Source organism: Dama dama, chromosome X (assembly GCF_033118175.1).
Source record: "Dama dama isolate Ldn47 chromosome X, ASM3311817v1, whole genome shotgun sequence".
Taxonomy (NCBI): domain Eukaryota; kingdom Metazoa; phylum Chordata; class Mammalia; order Artiodactyla; family Cervidae; genus Dama; species Dama dama.
The window spans coordinates 143,739,947-143,762,083 of record NC_083714.1 but is presented as its reverse complement, the minus strand read 5'-3'; the positions used below and the strand labels follow the sequence as shown (position 1 = coordinate 143,762,083).

Below are 22,137 nucleotides of genomic sequence, written 5' to 3'. Positions count from 1 at the left end.
GAGGCAGAAGCTTCGACCTGTTCAGGCTTCCAGGGGATTCTAGGCCCTGCTCTGGTGGGAGATGCAGGTGAGAAGCCCCTGAAAGTTTCTGGGTCCCCACCGTATTTCAGTTGAAGCCCCTCTGCCTGCCTCACCCTTAACTCTCTCTCACTCGTGTGGCCCCAACCACAAGCCATGGAAGATGGGGAGTTTACATGGCTTCCCTTCCTGTAGGGAAACCAAGCTACAGACAAATGTGTTCCTTTAAGAAAGCACGAAAGAAACGAGAAAATAATAGTGGATGGTTATTACTGACACAGTTCATGTAGAGACACCTTACAAGCCTGGCACAGGGAGGGAACTGAGGGCCATTGCCCCCAGTCCTGGAGTTACCACCTCCCTCCCCCACCACCCCATAGCCCACTCACCCCTTGGTGTCTTCTGGTGACTGGGGGGACTTCAGCCTCCTGAACCCATTCTGGAAGGATCAGGACAGAGCAGAGGTCATTCACAGAGGGGAGGGTGTGGTCAACTCTTAAGAATGCCATTGCCTCCACTCTGTGTTGGAATTCAGTTCTGGGTCTAAGCAAGCATGGCTTCCTGGTACAGTCACCACCTTCACTCACCTGGGGGATGGGCGGACTTTGTGTCCACCTTGTCCCCACATGCAGCCTAGTCACCCCTGGGGCCTGTGCTGTGTGCATCTGCTCTGCTCACAGTGCACCCCAAGGTCCATCAGACTTCACTCATAAAAGGGAAGTGTAAGGATGAGCTATTCCATAGTTAAGAATTTCAAGGTTGCGACAGCATTGACCAAAGCACCTGGGCACAGGTACAAGCCCTGTGCATTAGGAAGCCACTGTGTGGGCTTCAAGGACCCTCTGTGTGGGGGGTGGGATGGGGTCTGGACAGGAGTTTCCTGCACACGCGGCTCTAGGCTCTGTTGTCTGCAGGGTGGATGACTGTTGGCACTGCCTGTCTGTGTGGAGGGGTTCTGGGGCTGCCCAGCTCAGTAGGAACGGCAATGGTGGGAAGGGAGGTCGCACTCCCTTAGCAACCCTGGCCTCACATGTCCTCATCAGGGCAGCCAAGTGCCTAAATGGCCCCTTCCTCGTCTAGCTCTAAAGACCTGGAAGGTGTGGGGGCTGAAAGACATGCAGAAAACAATTCTGTAAAGCAATTATCCTTCAATTTAAAATTTTAAAAAGATTAAAGAAAAAAACACAAATAACAGCAATGGCGGGGCTTGCGTTCTCAGCCAGCCTCTGCCAGATTCTGCCTGTGCTTATGCAACAGACCAAAATGCTGGTGCTCCCACCCTGTATCACAGATGAGAATAGAGACACAGGAGAGGTTGAGCATCTTGCCCATGTCACACAGCTGCTGAGGGCAGGGCTGAGAACTGGACCCCTGTGATTGAATCTGGAGTCCAGATGCTGTGATGACCCTGATGAAGTGGCAAAGGCAGAGTAAGGGAGACCAGAATGGCCCAGGCTGAGTGAAGCACACACACATGCACACATACATGTGCACTTGGCCTTCACTTTTGAGGCCACAGAAGTCAGAGGAAGACAGAGGTCAACCAGGAGAGACCAAAAAGTAGAGTCTAGATCTATAAGGAGGAGAGGCCACACTTCCCAGGAAGCCAGAGTTTTCTCTTCCCTGATGAATCTGTCTCAAACCCTAGATTCCTCTCCCTGGACCCTGGAAGATGACTGTCTGGTGACTTAACTGAGTTGGCTCCAGAATAATGCCTTCCCAAGGGTTCAGCTACCACTGGACCCCACTGCTGTCAGTAATAAGGGGGGAATGAGTACGTAGTCTGGGCTTCAGATATGTTTGGAGACAAAATTTGTTAGAAGAGGAGTACAAAAAACCATGAAGGCAATTGGCATGAATATGTCCAGAACACTTAAGAAACCATCTGCTGTTTATCTACCTCCTCTCCTGTCATGAAAGTGGAAGGTCTATTTAATCAATTAATTCTGTGCTCATCACACTGTTTCTGTAAAATATTTGTTTATGTATTTATTTACATGGCTGCACTGTGTGTTCGTTGCCGCATGTGGGAGGTAGTTCCCCAGTCAGGTATTGAACGTGGGTCTATGCATTGGAATAGAAGCCACTGGACCACCTGGGAAGTTTCTCCTCATACTTTTGGGGACAGTAATGGGTCATAAACCTGCTCTGAGGCCCCCTTAGAGCTGAAGCATGAAGCATGGGGTGGCTGCAGTAATCCTCCTGTGGCTAGGATGTGGTTTATTGGTCATGACTCACTCACACTCCGTGCAAACATAGGGCTTCTCCCCTGTGTGTGTCCTCTGGTGTGTGATAAGACTTGATTTCCATCCGAAGCTTGTCCCACACTCCTCACAAACATAGGACTTCTCCCCTGTATGTGTCCTATGGTGCTGACCAAGATTTGACTTCTGACTGAAGCTTTTCCCACACTCCCCACAAACATAGGGCTTCTCCCCTGTGTGTGTCCTCTGGTGTGTGATGAGATGGGTCTTCTGACTGAAGCTTTTCCCACACTCCCCGCACACATAGGGCTTCTCTCCAGTGTGAGTCCTCCTATGTCTACCAAGATTTGACTTCACACTGAAGCTTTGCCCACACTCATTGCAAACATAGGAGTTCTCCCCTGTGTGTGTCCTCTTACATGTGATTATACTTGACGTATCCTTGGAGCCTTGCCCATGCTGTCCATACTTGACTCTTATAATCCCTGAGACCCCTGCTCCCATGAATAATTTGCCTGTGTCCTCTGGATTCAGTTTCTGGCTTGTGCTGGGCTCTTCTGCCATTCTCTCATGCACCTCAGAACTCCCCATTTGTCCTTTGGGTGAGTAGAAAGAGGCTATTGAAATCCTCTTCAGCTTTATGCAAAGTTTGGGGCCTTTCAGCAAAGGATGGGGCCTTTCCTTGGCCTCTCGACCCTCTGGTTTGTCACTCGGGCTGTGTGGCTCAGAATATCGCTGCTGCTGAATTTGATTGCTTGGGCAGGGATCCTCTGGTTGGAGGTGGTCTCTTGAAGGTGGCCTCAGGAGGATCTTAGAGGGGTGACTGCGTTGGACATGTTGGCTGAGGAATTTCTGACTGGAGAAGGACAGAGAGCAGGAGGCACATGGGTGGATCTTGGGCTTTGGTTCTGCTGAAAGAGGAAGATTTTAGTCAGGTAGCTGGTTTGCCATGGTAAAGCCTGCCCCAGTAATCATCTTGGTGTTGACAATGCACGATTTGTCTCCCATCAAATGGGTCTTTCCAGTCCACTTTTCCATTCCATTCTTATTCTCTACATCTACAGAAATCCAGGAAGCTTGCATCAAGGGCCTTTTCTACATACCACCCAGACTAGGGACCTTTCAGTAGCATCAGAGGCAGCATCTCTCCTGATAGAGGTGGATCTGCAGGGACCTTTCCCTGTGTGTAAGTATATGGAAAGTCATGTCACAGTTGTCACAGGTATTTTACCCTACTGAGAGATAAGACTCTTGATGACTTAGGTGGAATCTTCCTGAATGGCTCCCTGTGAGGGGAAAGGGTCTATTGAGTTTGGGGCACCTGGCCTGGAGCTCTCTGCATATGGGAGGCAGCACAGGGGTGGTTAGAGCAGGTGTGAGCAAAGTTGAATTTGAGGCTCCTTGTTCAAAGAGCAACCTTTCAAAGAAACTACTCTGCAGGAAGTGAGTTTGAGACTGGATGAGACCAAGAGGCCCAGGTCCCACTGACTACAGGTCTCTGGCTCCTGCTGCCCCAGTTGGTTCACAAATTGCTCCTTTCTCAGTTTTCTATACATCATAAAATAATAGACATGTCCTTTCTCAAGCCTCACCAGTATTCATACCTCTTTTGTTTCACTCAGTCTTAGTCCACTTAACATGCACTAGGAAGTCCTGCTTAAAAAATACATCTCCAGCCAGACTCTTCCCACCCTCACTCCCATGCATCTTCACCCAGCCCACTCTCCCCTCATGTCTGGCAATGAACTGACCTCTGAGGGGACTCCCTGCTGCTGTCTCCTCCCAAAAATGACTGAAGCATCATCTTAGCACAGAGAACATGCTGCTTGCAGCTGATAGCCGCATGGTTGTTCTGTGTCACCCAGGAGGACCCCTGGGGCCTGCACGTGGACATGAGCTCTGAGGCTTCCATGTTCCATCCAGCCTCCTTCTCTCCCTCTGTGCTTCCTCTTGCAACCACTGGCATGGCCTCTCTTCCCGGCCCTGAGGCTGCAGCACTGGCTGCTCCCCTGTCTGGAATCCTGGAATCCACAGGTGTTATCTCTACAGAGACCCTGCCCCACCATCATCCATCACACCCCACTCTCTGCTAATGCTGATCCAAGGCACTTTTCCTGCACTGGTTTCCTCAGAGCACCAGCCCCTGTCTGGTATGAAGCCCATGTTGCCCCAAGGCAGTGGTTCTGTATGTTTCAGTGCATGGAGCCCTGTGTCAGAGTATGAACTCACATGACAAAAAGCTGAAACAGTAACTGAGTGCAAATCACTGTATGCATGTCACTTAGAAATATGGAGGAAATGAGGAAGAAACTGATAAAGGGGAGAGAGCTGGTAGGTGCCAGAAAACTTGCTTTTTGCTTCTAAGCCTTTCAGCAGAAGGTGATGTTACAGTTTTTTGCATGAAATATTGAAAATTAGAACTAATATTTTTAATATAAATATTTTCCTAACAGTCTTATGAAATGAATCAAATTCTGAGGCATTTTAATTGCAACTTGACTGACTTTAGACTGGATTGGACTCTACTTCAAGATTGGACTAGGGGAGCTCCCCAGGATGGGGTGGGGCACTGGAAGCGGGGTGGTGCTCACCTCTCCTGCCCGAGAGCTTGCTCTTCCCGCTGCTGTCCCGAATGATGCCGAGTTCCTCGCCATACTCGTCCCCATACCAGACCAGCAGCTCACAGCCCGGCCTGACCACCTGGCAGGTTCGATAAAAGATCTGCCCATGATACTGCAAGGCCACCAGGTTCTGCTCCTCGTCATCCCGGGCACAGTTCACATACCTAGAGTCAAGGCCAGGAAAGGGAAAGAAACCACAGGTGATGAGACCCCTCCACTGTCGGACCATGCCCAACTCCTTGCCTTCAGGCTCTGAGGCCACCATGGTTCCCACCGCCCCTCATGGGGACCTTCTGTTCACACCTTCAACCTGGCTGTGTGAATTCCTATTTCCAGATCCTATTTCTGGTCCTCTCCCTGGCTGGAATGCTTTTGTCTCCACCTGGACTGTCTGTAAGACTGGTGACCTCCAGTTCCTCTAAACTCTAAATTAAATTCTCTTTCATTCCACAGGACTTGGTACTCCTAGGTTAGCATGCAGCCCTCAGCACTCACCCCAGCCTGCCTTCTCTCCAGAGGCTTTTCTCCAATCTCCCCACCTGTATCCAGGGTCCTATTCACTTGCCCACCCCCTCCCATGGAAAAATGGAGAGTGCTCTGACATAGCTTGAGACACAGAACAGTAATAGTTTATTCACTTTCTGCCTGCCCTGATGAAAGCAGAGGCCCTCAGTGAACGGCCATGCTCACAGCCATCCTGCCCCCCATTCCTTCTCAGGCTCAGGGCCCATTTCTCACTGGAACCGAGCCTGGGGAGGTTGTTGCCCACATGGACTCAAGGTCTCCCATGTTAGGTTATCCTGGTGCTGTGCAATTATTCAAAAATAGAAAAATTAAGGTTACTATTCCTAAAATCAATTGGTTAATGTCTGTCTTCAGTATGTTCTCCAAAAGGACATGGGTTGTGTGATCTGCTTCAGTCACGAAGTTCACTGTCTAAACTGGGACATAGAGTGCTTGGTAAGTGTCAATTAAGTGAGTTAAAGTTTCCCTGGTGAATCTAGACTCCTCAAGTTGTTTTCAAGTACCTCGGTTTTGTTGAGCATAGATTTATATTTTAAGAGCACATGCTATATTTTTCTTTCTTTCTTTCTAATGTCTTTTGAAATGAAAGAGCGTGATATGGCGGGAAAAGAGGAAAGAAGATGTGAAAGCTATTGAGGGAGATGGGCTGAGAAGGAAAGGGGTGTGGACTTGAGGGAGGAGCGACATCTACAAACTGCAGACTCACTGCACTCACCTCATCCAGTTGGCCAAAGACTTGTCCTTCCCATCCACATACTCGTAGCTGTTTCTCCCTTTGTTGACCTGAGTGTCAGAAAAGAGATACAAGCTTTCTTCTCTCTTTTATTTTATTTATTTATTTTTTGGTAGGAAGTAATAGAAGAACTTTCCCTCTGCTGTCATTGGTGCTCTTCAGCCGGCATGGATTCAACTGCCAGTTGGGCCACACAGTAAGCTCCTTAATCATCATTTCAAGTCTGAGTCTATTAGCACATTGAAGGCAAGGGCTCCACAAGTGAGGAGTCACTTCTGTATGCCTGTACCACTGTCTCCCACCTCTCTTCTGATCTTTAGATAGAAGTCCTGTGTGCCTGTACCACTGTCTCCCACCTTCCTCTGATCTTTGAATAGAAGTCCTGTGTGCCTGTACCACTGTCTCCCACCTTCCTCTGATCTTTGGATAGAAGTCCTGTGTTCATGCCCAGTGCACACAGTACACAGGGCTGACTGTGTCATTGCTTGACCATCATTACCATCCATATCCTTGCATGTAGATATAAGTACCCCCCTACCACACACAAGTGATTAGAGCCAGAGGACAGGGAAAGAGGGCTATTTCTCACCATCCAGGAGTATCCACTGTGGGAGGCCTCTTCATTGTCTATGATCTGACCCTCGTAGGGGCCAAAATGCAGGCCCAGCGGCAGATCAGATGCCTCATTCCACACTCCAAGCCCAGCCTTAGGGATGCCCGACCGTCTGATTCTTAACCCAGGGGGCAGAGTGAGGGCTGCACGGTTGGCATGCCCCTTTTCTACTGCAGAGTCCTTTATGAAGGTTGGGGGCCCATGGATAGCACAGCTGTCGATGAAGAAGTTCTGACATTCCTCACAATCTGGAGGTGAGAGCAACAGGGATGAGAGAGGTATGGTGATGTTGCTGTTTGTAAAGACCTTCAGAAAGAACTGGGGCATTCACGGCCTTTGGCCTTAATCTTGTACCCCAAGTCATACAGGAAGGGGATGACTGGGGGACCAAATGGTGAGGTAAGGTTATTGTGCCAAGGTCTCATAACCCCTTCTCCATGAGTGGGCCAGCAGGGTCACTCACAGAGGTAATCATCATCCTGGGGCTCGCTGTCCTCTTGGTACACATGGCCCTTTCTCTCTCGCAGATTGTACCTCTTCACTTCAGTCTCCTTTCTTTTGAGTTCTAAGATGGAGAACGGAAGCTAAGCAAGACTGGTGGGGTCTGGAGAGTTAGTCCCTGTTTTATCAGAAAGTGTGAGATCTCCTACTTGTCCATCTATACAGTTTGTTAAAACTTTTTCACATTTATTTTTCAAACTATTACTTTTATATTTTTATGTTTTAATGATACATTATTTATTTATTGACCATGCTGCATGGCATGTGGGATCTTAGTTCCCTGTCCAGGAATAGAACCCACACCTCCTGCAGTGGAAGTGTGGAGTCATAACCACATAACCACCAGGAAGTCCCTTCTCTATACTTTGTTTCTTCTCCCTTTAACTACAGGTTCAGGAGACTGAGGCTCCACACTGACCACAGATGCTCAGTTCAGTGTTAGCTTCCTGCACTTCCTGTTAGTAGGTTTAACTTACCAAACTTCTTACTTAGGAAATAGTTCACTGACACATCTACTCAGAAAATATATGTTAAGGGCATGACACATAAGGCATTGAGCAGAGGTCTGTGTATAAATACTAACAAAGCATGGTCCCTATCATCACAGCTGGATTTATTGAACTACTTGTAGGTGTCAGCACTTTTGCATTTAATGTAATGCTTCCAAACACTGTATGAGTTATGTGTCCGTATCTTCACTTTACAGATGAGCGATCAGGACCTCAGAAAATGTATAAGATTTTCCCAAGGCCCCAGTGCTAACTTCATGTCTCAGATCAGTCCAGCTTAAACCCACACCTACCCAAAGTCCACACCCCACACCTAGGCCATACTTATTAGCTTTTCTACAGGGATTGGAGGAACTAATTAGAGGAACTCCCCAAATTTTCTCTTACCGACTTTGTGTCTGGGGTGCTGTCCAGGGGTCCTTGCTTCTCTGGGAGGGGGCACTGGTTTCTGAGCCTGTTTGGAGCCACTTTTCTTCCGCAATTTTGCTGCTCCCGGCAATTTCTTCAAACGAGATACCTTATTTAATGGTCCCCTGGTTGTTCTCTGACATGTGAGTAAAAGATAACATGCATTTCTTTAGTTCTTTAGGACTGTATGAAGTGTTTTCACATGCATGGCTTCAGTTAATACTTTGACAATTCTTGGAAATACCTGGGGGGGGGGGGCGGCTCTGAACACTGGAGTGTAAAAAAGGACCTAAGTGGGTAGTAAATCAAAACTAGAATTCATATCTTAAGATTCTTTCCCTTCAACTTTATGCATAAAAATGAAAGCAACACAGGGAGAATAGCTGGAAGTCAGGGAAAGAAGAGCGTAAGGGCTCATAGAGAAATCCGTGAGGTTTTCTATTAATTAGTGGACCTTTGATGGACAAGGAAGTATGGAAAATTACAGAAGGGACAAAACACATCTGGAAAATAAGGTGACAAAGCAGTAAGATTGAGAAGAGAAAAGATGATCTGCAGAAACACATTCAAACAGTAAAGAAAATGAGCTGAAAGTTGCAGGTTGCCATGTCCTAGAGACAATGTTTGGAAGTAAAGTAGCTGGCCTCATCAATTCTCCTTGAAGAAGGCTGTACAACTAGCTGGTTCTCCTCAGTTTCCTGGTTCATAAATTGGTATACATGCTAATTTTTAATGTTATAGTGGACATGAAATTTAATAACATTCAACAAATCATTGTGTGAGCTATTTAATACAGTATGAATGTGAACATACATCCCTGCCATCAATATATCCCCTCGACTGCTTCTATATTTGAAGTCTAGCTCACAAATACTATCTCCAGTATTCCTTGACCTTCTTATTCCTAGATGAATGTTTAAATGTGGAGTCATTCATTCACAAAACATTCAGAGGGCCCTCAGGGGCTTTGAGCTGGGCCTGGACTTCTGAGAATTAACAGGTATGGGCTACGCTCTCAAAGCTTACAAAATAGGGGCAGGCTAAACAAATGATTCCAAACAGGAGAGTTGTCAAATCAGAGCTCAGAGGAAGGACTTGTTACTTCCTCCTACAAGAATGAGCATTTGAAATCATGTCCAGATGATGAGTTTCTACTCAAAAGCAGGTAACCTATGTGAAGTCCTTCAGTTATTTTCTTATTTGTTGTTTTTGAGTCATAAACCTGAGGCTTGTCAGAGCTGCAAGTTACTTCCTCTTATTGGAGTAGGAGTCTCTGAGGTAGGGATCATGTCACCTGCATCTTGGACCATCCACTCTACAAACTGCCCAACATGTCCTTAAGCTTCCCTTAGATATCCCTCAGATATCCCTCACTAGCACAGCACAAAAGAACTGAGGTTGAAAACAACTCTCAGATAAATGATATAAAGATGTATAAAGAGACTTTATAAAACTATGGAAGTTCTAACCAGTTTGTATTGGGTTTAGAGAAGGTGCTTTGGATTAGATTGTACCACCATACTGTGATCCCATGCATATAATCAAATATTTTTTTAACCTCAGTTTCTTGATCTATAATGGTGATAGCTATATACCTACTTATAGGTACTGTAGGATTGTTTTAAGGTTTAAGTAAGTTTATTCACATAAAATGCTTAAAGTCTGAAATATTGTGAAAATAATGTAATGATAGAATAGCCTACTATCGTTGCTGTTCTTACTGACTATAAAGATGGTGATGATATCAGACATTGTGCTCAAGATTCAGGACAGGAAGGCAGCAGTCTCCGGGATCTCTGTGTTTTCTCCTATTCTCACCTGGGACTGGATCCGTGAGGAGGGATTTTTTTGTCAACAGGATTTGGGAAACATTTACCTTCTGCTGTTTACTGTGCTTCCCTCTGAAGGCCATCCTAGAAGGTTTACCTGAAAAATTATGAGAATCAGTGTTTTGGTTGGTAAATGTTTCCAAACTCTGGGCATTCTAATTAAGGACACAGAATTCTGAGCCAGAGAGTGACAAGGACAAGGATTACCAAAGGAGAAATGGAAAGTGATTTCTGTTTCATCAACTCCTATGCTTCCACTGGGAGCATTACATAATTTTATTAAAATTAAAAAAAATATGAAACTTCATTTGTGCTTCATCTGATGTCCATAAAGTATCTAATAAATTTACTAGACTTTCATGACAAAAATACTCAACAAAGTAGAAATAGAAGGAAGTGATTGCAATATAATAAAGGTCATATATGAAAAGTCTATCTCTAACATCATAGTCATCAGTGAAAAGCTGAAAACTTCTAAGATCAAGAAAAAAAGGCAAGGATGCCCATTCTCAACACTTCTATTCAACATAATATTAGAAGTCTTAGCCAGGGCATTAGATTAGAAAAGGAAACAAAAGACTTCCATTTGGAAAGAAAGAAGTAAAATTATGTCTGTTCACAGAGGACATGATTTTATGTGCAGAAAAATTTTAAAATTACACACAAAACCTGCACAGAAAGTTGCATGGTACAAAATCAATATTCAAATATCTTTCCATGAATGAACAACAACCATTCCAAAAAGGAAAATAAGAAAACAACCCTATTTATGTTTTATTTTTTAAAGCTATAGTCAAGAGCTAAGTTTAAATTTTTTTTTAATTATATTTATTTATTGATTTGTGCCAGGTCTTTGTTGTGGCATGTAGGATCTAGTTCCCTGACCAGGGATTGAACCCAAGTTCTCTGCACTTGGACTGTGGAGTCTAAGACACTGGACCACCAGAGAAGTCCTGATAATCTTATTTATAATAGTGTCAAAAAGAATGAAATAATTGGGAGTAAACATAAGGAGATGAAAGACTTATACATTGAAAACTACCAAGTATTGTTGAAAGGAATCTGACAGAAGTAAATAGAAAGGTGTCTCACATTTGTGGATTTGGAGACTTAATATTATTAAGCTGTTCATACTACCCAAAGCAATTTAAAGATTCAATGCAATTCCTATTAAGATCCCAATGGAATTTTTTTCAGATATGGAAAAAATCCATGTTACAGTTAATACAGAATCTCAGAGGACCCCAAATAGGCAAAACAATCTTAGAAAGAACAGCAAAGCTGGAGGCCTCTGATTTCAGAACATATTACAAAGGTACAGTAACCAAAAGGTGTAGTTTTGGCATAAAGTGCGTGCTTAGTCGCTCAGTCATGTTGACTCTTTGCGACCTTTTAGACTGTAGCCCACCAGGCTCCTCTGTCCAGGGGATTTCTCAGGCAAGAATACTGGAGGGGGTTGCCATTTCCTTCTCCAGGGGATCTTCTTAACTCATTAATTGAACCCACATCTCCTATGTCTCCTGCATTGAAGGCAGACTCTTTACCTGCTGAGCCGCTGAGGAAGCCCACTGGCATAAAGACAGACATACCAATCAATGGAACAGAATAGACAGCTAGAAATAAACTCTTGTATACATGGTCTCATGATCTTCATCAAGGGTGTCAAGACAACATGGAAAGTTTAATCCCTGTAACGAATGGCGCTGGGGAAACAAAATATCCATATGCAAAATAATGAAGATCTTAAATCATGAAGAAAAATCAACTCAGAATGGATTAAAGACCTAAATGTAAGGCTTGATAAGACTCTTAGAAAAAAAGAAGGGTAAAGCTTCACAACATTGAATCAGCAATGATTTCTTAGATATAATACCAAATGCACAAGTATTAGTAACAAAGTAAAAATAGACAAATGAGACTACCTTAATCTTAAAACCTCTGTGCAGCAAAGGACGCAGAGTTTAACAGAGGAACAGAGTAAAACAAAGGAACAGAGTGAAAAGACATCCTACAGGATGGTTGAAAATATTTGTAAAATATTTATCTGATAAGGGGTTAATAAGCATACACCAATATGAAGGCTACCTATAAGCCAGGGAGAGAACCTGATTGACCATGATGGCACCCTGATATCAAACTTCCATGCTCCAGCATTGTAAGAGAACAAATTTCTGTGGTTTAAGCCATGTAGTCTGTTTTGTTATGGCAGCCTGAGCTGACTAACACAGTGGGAGAAGGAATTGAATAGACATTTCTCCAAAGAAGATATGCAAATGGCCAACAAACATATTAAAATATGCTGAAGATTACTAATCAATAGGGAAATACAAATTAAAACCACAGTGGAAATTATCTCATACATTCTGTGATGGCCAATATGACTAAAAAGACAATAGCAAGTTTGGTAAGGATATGGAGAAATTGGAACCCTTATACACTATTGTTGGAAATGCAAAATCTTTCAAACGTTATAGAAACAGTATGGAGTTTCCTCAGAAAATTAGAACTGCCATATGATCTAGCAATCCAACTCCAGAGTATATTTCCATAAAAATTGAAAGCAAGATCTTGAATAAGTCATGTGCACATCTATGGTCATTGCCGCATTATTCCCAGTTGGCAAGATGTGGAAGCAATCTAAATGTTCATTGGTGGATAAGCAGGTAAAGATTATGTATATCTTATATATATATCATATACACATGCACACAATGGAATGTTTTGAAGCCTTAAAATAGAGTTTTGTCATATGCCACATCAAGGATGGGCTTTGATGATATTATGCTAAGTGAAGTGAACCCATCAAAAAAAGACAAATATTGCAAGATTCCACTTCTACGAGGTATCTAAATTAATCAAATCCATGGAAACAGAAAATATAATCGTGGTTGCAAAGGTCTGTGAGGAGGAAGAATTGGAGAATTGTTTCTCAATAGGTGTAGGGCTTCAGGCATGCAAGATGAAAAAGTTCTACAGATTTATTCTAGAGCAATGTGTACATAGTTAGCAATAGTGTACCATACACTCATAAATTAACAAGGTAAATATGTGTAGAGGCACAGTGAACCGTGAGATATTATTCCCTATGAAGGATCTCTCTTCATGTCAAAACCTTTGGTTTTCATGTTTCTTACACTAGTTTTGATAACCTAAGGGAACAGATGGACTTCCCTGGTGGCACAGTGGATGAGAATCTGCCTGCCAATGCAGAGGACACGGGTTTGATCGCTCCTCCGGGAAGATTCCACTTTCTGCGGGGCAACTAATCCTGTGTGTCACAAACTACTGAGCCTGAATGTGCTCTGCAACGAGAAGCCAGTCACCACAACCAGAGAAAGCCCTTGCACAGCAACAAAGACCCAGTGCAGCCAAAACTAAATAAATAATTTTTTAAAATCTGGGAGAGCAGAAATCCATAGATGGAGAATCCTAGAACTATCTAAATTGTCTTCTCTACTCTAGGCAGATTAACTCTTCTAAAGTCTCTGAGCAGTGGAAGAGGAAGTGAGCTGCCCACTTCTACTTTATAATGATTGTACTTCATTTTTTATTTACCTGATGCTGTCTCTGGTCAGTGAAATGTGGGAAAGATCAGGGAGAATAAATAGTTCTCTCAAACCCTTTCCGAGAATCAAAACAAAGAATTAGTTTCACCTTAGGGTAAGTGGTGTTATTTTTTATACACACATAAATAATGTATCTTGACATAATATGTTAATCATTTCCTCTTCCAAGAGATTTAATCCAATAACCGAATTATTATGAGATTAGTATTAGAAATCTCTTTGGTGAATTTATAGCCTAGGGTATGTTTAATTGCCTTTCATTAAAGATGTTCAGCAAAAATAATTCTTTTTACAAAGAATGATAAATTTTAAACATAAAACTTTCTAGAATTACACTGGAAAACCTATACCTTCACCTTCATTCAGGCTTATGTCAATACTCAGCCACAACCACTTCAGAATGACGAAAATTATGTTTTCTTTGCTAATGGCCGAGATGCAGTTGAGACCTAAGCCCAGGCTGGTTTCTTGAAGACATCTCTAAATCCTTCTGGCCCCTCACCTTGCTTCCTTGGTGTCCTTTCTTCATCAGAATCCTCAGTGTCATCTACCTGGGGTTTGATGACCTGCTTGCAGTGATGCATGAAAGCTAGTCTTGTGGCTCTGAAACCTGAAAAGAAGCAAGATATATGTTCTAAGAAGGAGGCAAAAAGCACAGAAGAAATGGAAAGTGTCACAAAGTCAGGGAAATCAGTAGGATGGGCTGGAAGAATGTAGAATAAGGCAATAGGTGATGTCTGCACTGCCAGGGTCAACCCCACTTTGGTACAAAACAATAAAAATTTCCTCCAGATTAGTCTCCACACAAAAGGTAACTGTGAGCAGAAGAAGCCACCTAAGAGAGGGCCAAGTAAACAATAAGGGTGAAGACCTGTTTCATGTTTCCCAGGCTCACAGGCACCCAGCACTTCCTGTTACCTATAGCAATCAGCATTTTGTAGTTCCTTTTCACATTCTTATATTGAATTTTTTCCCACTCTCCCATCTCTGCCCATTCTTCCTTGGTGAAGTATATGGAAATGTCTTTGAAAGCATCTTTTGCCTAAGGAAAATTGTAGATTCCATCAGTGACTTACTAATATATGTCAGACCTTAGAGCTGACTTCTCTTCCACCTTTTGTGCAGGGAGTAGCCTGAAGCTACTGGATGGTCTCTGTGAGACAGGGATGAAGACTTTTCTTCCCACCTGTGTCCTGCTTAACTGAACAAACTCTGAGCATTTTCCTAACTCTCCCTGGACACAGAGCAGTTGATGATGCTAGTGTCCTGTTTTGTCCCACTCCACCCCACTGTCTCAGACAGGACCAGGCATTCCCATCCTGTGTACAGTCACAGGGAAGTTCACTCAGCTGCCCAGGCAAGCAGTCTGTGGTCCTTCAGGGACCGGCGCCATGTCCTTCCTATAGCGCTGGCTTAGAGCCCAGCTTTGCCGCCTCCGCCTCTCACCATGGGCTTCCGCTCTGTTCTCCTGGCATCTCCCTCAGTGCTCTCCTCTGGAGACCTGTTCGGCCTCATGGCCATTGAAGTGCTCAAGGCCAAGGTGCCTGTGGAAGAAAAAAGTGCTGAGATAGCCCAGACCACTGTCCAGAGCCTGGTCTGTCTTCCTTGGGTGGAGTGCCCAGGGCAGGAAGGTGGGGAAAGTCAGAGTGAGGGTGTTGATGGGATGGACAGATCCTGACCAGCTATGACAGGCCAGCCTAATGTGAACTAGATTTGGTTTCTATGGTTCCCCTACAATTCAGCCCCTCTGAGGAAAGGCACTGGGTGGGACGTGTCTGTGGGTGACAGAGGGAGTCCTGAGAAGACCTAGAAGCCACTAACTGCTGGACTGGGGTCAGGCTGAAATCAGGGCTCTGTTCCAGTGCAGGAGAGGGAATATTTCTCCAAGAAGGATTTTGAGGATCTCCGCCTGGGAACTCGGAAAAATCTGGTCATAACATGGGTTCTACGTTTAAGGGATAAGTCGCTCCACTTGAGGAGAACTGCGACACAGGAGCTGAAGGAACTGGGATCCTCAGACAGAGGGGACTGGGGATGTTTCGGCTGATGTAGAATGTGCAGGGTTAGAGAACTTGGGATCTTTGAGGCTGAGGAAATCGGAGGTTTCTTATTAAGGGGCTTTAGGACTCTAACAGGCAGGACAGTGGGAGTCTTGAGGAGAAAGTTCTAAGAGCTCCCAGGCTGAGGTATTCAGGGTCTCCGAGGTTAAGGAAATTTGGTCTCTCTGTGGGTGCTATTTTGAGGGTGCCTCAGCCTGAGGGGAACTGGGGTTACTCTAGGTATTTGAGGGTCACAACACTAGGGGATTTGGTGTTTCCAGGGGTGAAGGGACTTGTAGTTCCTGAAGCTGACGAGACGCGAGCTCCGTTCAGGTAGGACCCAGGTTCTTCAAAGCTGACGGGATTTGGGGCCTCTTACCCTGGAATTTGAAGCCGTCAGGATAAGGGTTTGTGAGGGTTGTGCAGGGTGCGTTCTGGTCAGTCTCCCAGCTGTCCAGCGGTGCTACCAACCCCGGCCCGAGGCTAGTTCAGCACTCAGTGGCATGGAGTCTTCCCGCGTCGAGGCGAAGTGAAGGGCAAGCAGCCGGCCTGTAGCCTGTCAGGCACAAGCGACCAATCAGCGTTGTGACCGAGGCAGTCCAGCCAATAGGCACTGGGAGGGTGTGGAGAGAGAAGGAGGCCCCACCCAACTGCTCTGGGATTGGCTGCTCAGAGGGCATGTCTGCCAAGAAGCCTCCAGTGCGCAGGCGCATCTTGGCCATTTTCTTTGCTTGTTTTCAGGCATTGCCTCAGGCTTCTAACCTCAAGTGGGCGGGTTGTCCTCAGGCTGGATGTTTCCTTCCAGTGCCCTCAACTAGAATCTCGGCTCCACCAGATGGCAGTCATGCTCCGGGACTTTCTCCTAGGCCCACCTGTGCCCTACCTTGTCAAATCCAGTTTTGGCAAGATCGCCTATGGGGTGCTGCTGCTGCTGCCGCTAAGTCGCTTCAGTCATATCTGATTCTGTGCGACCCATAGACGGCAACCCACCAGGCTCCACTGTTCCTGGGATTCTCCATGCAAGAACACTGGAGTGGGTTGCCATTTCCTTCTCCAATGCATGAAAGTGAAAAGTGAAAGTGAAGTCACTCAGTCACGGCCGACTGTCAGCGACGCCATGGACTGCAGCTTACCAGGCTCCTCCGTCCATGGGATTTTCCAGGCAAGAGTACTGGAGTGGGGTGCCATTGCCTTCTCCGCCTATGGGGTGAGTACTGCATTATTCAGGGGAAAACGGTGTGATTAACTAAACTCTGATGAGACACAAAATAAACGTATGGTCAAATATTTAAATGCAATGCATGGAATAGTTATGTTAGAAAAAACTTGGAGGATTTTTAACCTCAAAGTAGAAGTGGCACTGATGAGTAATCTGTGTATTTAATGTAGGTATCAAAAGCCTTCAGAAATGAGGTATAAATAAAATCTCAAAGTCTTGCAAGTGTGTTCTGTAAAACGAGGCATCGAACTGGAGGACAATGGATCAATCCACAGAGCTGAGTTTCCTTGACACATACTGGCTTCACAAGATAAAATAGGGACACTGTTTCTGGCCGTTAGGTAGATTTGCTCACAGAAAGGTAAGGCAATTTCCATGTATTGGAAGCAAGACGACTGACTGTAGAATTAGTATCTAGTGGTGGTTGGGACTCTGGATGGAGAAATGTTACCAGAAAAGTGAGTTTACATCTTGGTGGGTGTTGAGCCAGAAGATACAACCCAGCCAAAGCTCATGGGAAGGAAAAGTGTATTACTTGCAGAACTATGGAGAACACCATGCAGCTTTCCAGAGCAGTGTCTCTCTAAACCACAAAGGTGGGGAAGCTCTAATCTATGGGAACAGGCATGTTCAGGCTTCTGTGGTAGCTCAGACAGTAAGCAATCTGCCCATAGCAGAAGATCCGGGTTCAATCCCTAGGTGGGGAAGATCCCCAGAGGAGGGCCTGGCAATGCATTCCAGTATTCTTACCTGGAGAATCCCATACACAGAGGAGCCTGGTGGTCCAGGAGGTTGCAAAGAGTCAGACATGAGTGAGTGACTAACACTTTAAATTTACAGACATGTTCATTAAGGGTCTTGGGCTGTGGCAGACCCCAAGCTTCAGTTGATTGAAATTTTGAGGGTCAGAACCAGTCACCATCAGCATCCTTTACATTTCAGCTGGTCTGGTATAGATATAGATATCTATTATTCTTCATATTCTTTCCCCTTATCAGTTCAGTTCAGTTGCTCAGTTGTGTGCAACTCTTTGTGATGCCATGGACCACAGTATGGCAGGCTTCCCTGTCCATTAATAACTGCTAGAGTTTGCTCAACTCATGTCCATCGAGTCAATGATGCCATCCAACCATCTCATCCTCTGTCATTCCCTTCTCCTCCCACCTTCAATCTTTCCCAGCATCAGGGTCTTTTCCAATGAGTCAGTTCTTTGCATCAGGTGGCCAAAGTATTGGAGCTTCAGCTTCAGCATCAGTCCTTCCAGGGAATCTTCAGGACTGATTTCCTTTAGAATGGACTGGTTGGATCTCCTTGCTGTCCAAAGGACTCTCAAGAGTCTTCTCCAAGACCACAGTTCAAAGGTATCAATTCTTCAGCACTAAGCTTTCCTTATAGTTCAACTTTCACATCCCTACATGAATACTGGAAAAACCATAGCTTTGACTAGATGGACCTTTGTTGGCAAAGTAATGATTCTGCTTTTTAATATGCTGTCTAGGTTGGTCAGAGCTTTTCTTCCAAGGAGCAAGCATCTTTGAATTTCATGGCTGCAGTAACCATCTGCAGTGATTATGGAGCCCAAGAAAACAAAGTCTGTTACTGTTTCCATCGTTTCCCCATCTATTTTTCATGAAGTGATGGGACCAGTTGCCATGATCTTCGTTTTCTGAATGCTTTTATGCCAGCTTTTTAACTCTCCTCTTTCACTTTAATCAAGAGGCTCTTTCCTTCTGCTTCACTTTCTGCCATAAGAGTGGTGTCATCTGCATATCTGAGGTTATTGATAGTTCTCCCAGCAATCTTGATTCCAGCTTGTGCTTCATCCAACCTGACATTTTGCATGATGTACTCTGCACATAAGTAAACACAGTGACAACATACAGCCTTGATAGACACCTTCCTGAATTTAGAACCAGTCCATTGTTCCATGTCTGCTTCTAACTGTTGCTTCTTGACCTTCATACAGATTTCTCAGGAGGCAGGTAAGGTGGTCTGGTATTCCCATCTTTTGGGAATTTTCCAACAGTTTGTTGTGATCCACAGTCAAAAGCTTTGGCATAGTCAGTAAATAAGAAGATGTTTTTCTGGACTCTCTTGCTTTTTCTATAATCCAGTGGATGCTGGCAATTTGATCTCTGGTTCCTCTCCCTTTTCGAAATCCAGCTTGAACATCTGGAAGGTCTTGGTTCACGTATGTTGAAATGTCACTTGGAGAATTTTGAGCATTATTTTGCTAGCATGTGAGATGAGTGCAATCGTGCAATAGTTTGAACATTCTTTGGCAGTGCTTTTTTTGGGGGGATTGGAATGAAAACTGACCTTTTCCGCTTCTGTGGCCACTGCCGAGTTTTCCAAATTTGCTGGCATATTGAGTACAGCACTTTAACAGCATCATCTTTTAGGCCTTGAAATAGCTCAGTTGGAATTCCATCACCTCCACTAGCTTTGTTCGTGTTGATGATTCCTAAAGCACATTTGACATTGCATTCCAGGATGTCTGCCTCTAGGTGAGTGATAACACCATCGTGGTTATCTGGATCATTAAGATCTCTTTTGTATAATTCTTTTGTGTATTCTTGCCACCTCTTCTTAATATCTACTGCTTCAGAAATGGTCCATACCATTTCTATCCTTTACAATGCCCATCTTTGCATGAAATGTTCCCCTGGTGTCTCTAATTTTCTTAATGAGATCTCTAGTCTTTCCCATTCTATTGTTTCCCACTATTTTCTGCATTGTTCACTTAAGTTTTTCTTATATCTCCTTGCTATTCTTGGGAATTCTGCATTCACATGGGTATATCTTTTTCCATTTCTTCTTTGCCTTTAGCTTCTCTTCTTTTCTCAGCTATTTGTAAGGCCTCCTCAGACAAGCCTTTTGCTTTTCTGCATTTCACTTTGGTGGATGGTTTTGATCATGGCCTCCTAAACAATGTTAGGAACCTCTGTCCTTAGTTCTTCAGGCACTCTGTTTATCAGATCTAATACCTTGAATCTATTTGTCACTTCTACTGTATAATCATAAGGGATTTGACTTAGGTCATACCTGAGTGGCCTAGGGGTTTCCCCTACTTTCTTAAATCGAAATCTGAATTTTGCAATAAGGAGTTCATGATATGAGCCAAAGTCAGCTCCCGGTCTTGTTTCTGTTGACTGTATAGAGCTTCTCCATCTTTGGCTGCAAAGAACATAATCAATTAGATTTCAGTATTGACCATCTTGTGATGTCCATGTGTAGAGTCTTCTCTTGGGTTATTGAAAGATGGCGTTTGCTATGACCAGTGCATTTCCTTTGCACAACTCTGTTAACCTTTGCCCTGCTTCATTCCGTACTCCAAGGCCAAACTTGCCTGTTACTCCTGGTATCTCAACTTCCTACTTAAAAAAAAATATTTATTTTAGTTGGAGGTTGATTACGTTACAATAATGTGGTGGTTTTTGCCATACGTTGACAAGAGTCAGCCACAGGTGTACATGTGTCTCCCTGTCCTGAACACCCCCTCTCACTTCCCTCCTGATCCCATCCCTCTGGGCTGTCCTAGTACATCAACTTTGAGTGCCCTGTTTCATGCATCGAACTTGGACGGGTCATCTATTTCACATATGGTAATATACATGTTTCAATGCTATTCTGTCATATCATCCCACCCTCACCTTCTCCCACAGACTCCAAAAGTCTGTTCTTTACATCTGTGTCTCTTTTGCTCTTGTGTATAGGGTCATCATTACCATCTTTCTAAATTCCATATATATGTGTTAATATAACGTATTGGTGTTTTTCTTTCTGACTTACTTCACTCTGAATAACAGGCTCCAGTTTCAACCCACTACAATGTTGTAAAGTAATTAGCCTCCAACTAATAAAAATAAATGAAAAAAAAAAAACAGGCTCCAGTTTCATCTACCTCATTAGAACTGACTCAAATGTGTTCTTTTTAATAGCTGAGTAATATTCCATTGTGTATATGTACCACAGCTTTCTTATCCATTCGTCTGCCTGTGGACATATAGGTTGCTTCCATGTACTAGCTATTGTAAACAGTGCTGCAATGCATATTGGGGTATGGGTGTCTACTTCAGTTCTGGTTTCCTCAGTGTGTTTGCCCAGCAGTGGGATTGCTAGGTCGTATGGTAGTTCTATTTCCAGTTGTTTTTTTTTTAAGGAATCTCCACACTGTTCTCCATAGTGGCTGGACTAGTTTGCATTCCCACCAACAGTGTAAGAAGCTTCCCTTTTCTCCACACCATCTTCAGCATTTATTGTTTGTAGACTTTTAGATGGTAGCCATTCTGACTGGCTTGAGATAGGACCTCATTGTGGTTTTCATTTGCATTTCTCTGATAGTGAGTGATGTTGAGCATCTTTTCATGTGTTTGTTAGCTATCTGTATGTCTTCTTTGGAGAAATGTCTGTTTAGTTCTTTGGCCCACTTTTTGATTGGGTCATTTATTTTTCTGTTATTGAGCTGCATGAGCTGCTTGTATATTTTTGAGATTGATTTTTTTGTCAGTTGTTATGTTTGCTATTATTTTCTCCCATTCTGAAGGCTGTCTTTTCACCTTGCTTATAGTTTCCTTCATTGTGGAAAAGCTTTTAAGTTTAACTAGGTCCCGTTTGTTTATTTTTTCCTTTTTTTCCATTACATTGGGAGGTGGGTCATAGAGGATATTCCTGTGATTTATGTAAGAGAGTGTTCTGCCTATGTTTTCCTCCTGGAGTTTTATAGTTTCTGGTCTTACATTTAGATCTTTAATCCATTTTGAGTTTACTTTTGTGTATGGTCTTATAAAGTGTTCTAGTTTCATTCTTTTACAGGTAGTTGACTAGTTTTCCAAGCACCACTTTTTAAAGAGATTGTCTTTTCTCCATTGTATATTCTTGCCTCCTTTGTCAAAGATAAGGTGTCCATAGGTGCGTGGATTTGCCTCTGGGTTTTCTATTTTGTCCTGTTGATCTATATTTCTGTCTTTGGGCAAGTACCCTACTGTCTTGATGACTGTAGCTTTTTAGTATAGTCTGGTTGACTCCCTACTTTTGCATTCCAGTCCCCTATGAGGAAAACGACATTTTTTTTTTTTTTTTGGTATTAGTTCTAGAAGGTCTTGTAGGTCCTCATAGAACCATTCAACTTCAGCTTCTTTGGAATTAGTGGTTGGGGCATAGACTTGGATTACTATGAAATTGAATGGTTTGCCTTGGAGATGAACTGAAATCATCCTGTCCTTCTTGAGATTGCACCCAAGTACTGCATTTTGGACTCTTTTGCTGACTATGAGGGCTACTCCATTTCTTCTAAGGGATTCTTGCCCACAGTAGCAGAGGTAATGATCATCTGAATTAAATTCACATATT

General features: G+C 43.9%; 1 protein-coding gene across 1 annotated transcript; it reads right to left on the bottom strand.

The window, feature by feature from the left end:
- Positions 1-1,233: 1,233 nt before the first annotated feature.
- Positions 1,234-15,042, bottom strand: LOC133052902 (histone-lysine N-methyltransferase PRDM9-like). Its single transcript, XM_061137716.1, has 11 exons — positions 14,974-15,042; positions 14,446-14,569; positions 14,030-14,137; positions 10,009-10,058; positions 8,112-8,268; positions 7,178-7,279; positions 6,691-6,962; positions 6,084-6,151; positions 4,814-5,007; positions 2,692-3,130; positions 1,234-1,426 (listed from the first exon to the last, which is right to left on the bottom strand). Exons 1-11 carry the CDS (start codon positions 15,040-15,042, stop codon positions 1,234-1,236), a joined length of 1,776 nt encoding a protein of 591 aa, XP_060993699.1.
- Positions 15,043-22,137: the final 7,095 nt, after the last annotated feature.

What these genes read in the sequence shown, in the direction of transcription:
- LOC133052902 (XM_061137716.1), bottom strand. Translation starts at nt 15,042, where the DNA reads ATGAGGCCGAACAGGTCTCCAGAGGAGAGCACTGAGGGAGATGCCAGG. An exon ending in CAAGCTCTCGGGCAGGAGAG is followed by an intron (nt 3,131 to 4,813) that starts GTGAGCACCACC and finishes CTCTTTCAGCAG; the next exon opens with AACCAAAGCCCAAGATCCAC. An exon ending in TCAGGGATTATAAGAGTCAA is followed by an intron (nt 1,427 to 2,691) that starts GTATGGACAGCA and finishes CCACTTCATCAG; the next exon opens with GGTCATCACAGCATCTGGAC.